This window comes from Henckelia pumila, chromosome 2, assembly GCF_033568475.1.
Source record: "Henckelia pumila isolate YLH828 chromosome 2, ASM3356847v2, whole genome shotgun sequence".
In the NCBI taxonomy this organism is placed as follows: domain Eukaryota; kingdom Viridiplantae; phylum Streptophyta; class Magnoliopsida; order Lamiales; family Gesneriaceae; genus Henckelia; species Henckelia pumila.
The window spans coordinates 127069432-127070274 of NC_133121.1; the positions used below are offsets into that span (position 1 = coordinate 127069432).

The following is an 843-nucleotide window of genomic DNA, read 5'->3' on the forward strand; positions in this document are numbered from 1 at the left end:
CATAAAATTATTTCAGATTAGACAATGGAAATAAGCAACGACTTCATCGTGGTAGGGCAACATGTAGCCTTCAGGGCCCATGAGTGTACTCCCAAACTCCATTATTAATCTTGTATATCCAATATAATAATATCGCCCAAAAAAATTTAAAATAAAAATAATTGAACCTCAATGATTCCAGCACAAAACTTTCTCATCCACAATGTGAATTTCTCAGGCACTAAAGAAAACCTGCCTTGTATATTTCAGGTCAATCAATAAACATGTGCATGCTTAATGGTTGTAAATAATATACAAATATGTTTTGTGGTTGCAATTTAATGTAAGAAAAGAAGATAAGAGAAAATTATTGTTAAAGATGACACGTAACATTAATTAAAAATATAGTAAATGCTGATTATGAAAAATAAAGATATTAATTTTGACAAAAATGTAAATACAGTCACCAATCTCATAACAATAGCGTCTTTCAAAGCATCTTCGCATCTCGAAATCCATCAGGAACCCTAACGAGCCACCATCTTGAAGCATCAAATCCATTTCACACAAGACATGCTGGCGTGGTGGACATGTAGTTCCACGCTCTCTAATGACGTTCATAAAACCCTGCTGGCCGGTGTGATTCGCGTTCTCCGACTGGACCCTGATCATCGCAACGCCACCGACAATCTTTCACTTCCACTTCAAGCGGCGTGTGAGACGGCGGCGGCGGATGTTGGGGCCTGCTTTGATCCGGCACCGACGAGGTGCAGGTGCTGTTGGTATATCCATTGCGTCGGTTGTTTCAATTTTCACATTCTTGGTTTCCCGTTTCGAGCTTCTTCGACTTTAGACTTAAGCTCT

At 39.1% G+C, this 843-nt stretch overlaps 1 protein-coding gene across 1 annotated transcript in view; it reads left to right on the forward strand.

Annotated features, from left to right (window-relative positions):
- Positions 1–552: 552 nt before the first annotated feature.
- LOC140878375 (uncharacterized) overlaps positions 553–843 on the forward strand; it is a 29156-nt gene continuing 28865 nt past the window's right edge. Inside the window, exon 1 of the mRNA XM_073281974.1 lies at positions 553–752. Within this exon, the coding sequence (XP_073138075.1) occupies positions 553–752 (200 nt within the window). The remainder of the gene's footprint in view (positions 753–843) is intronic.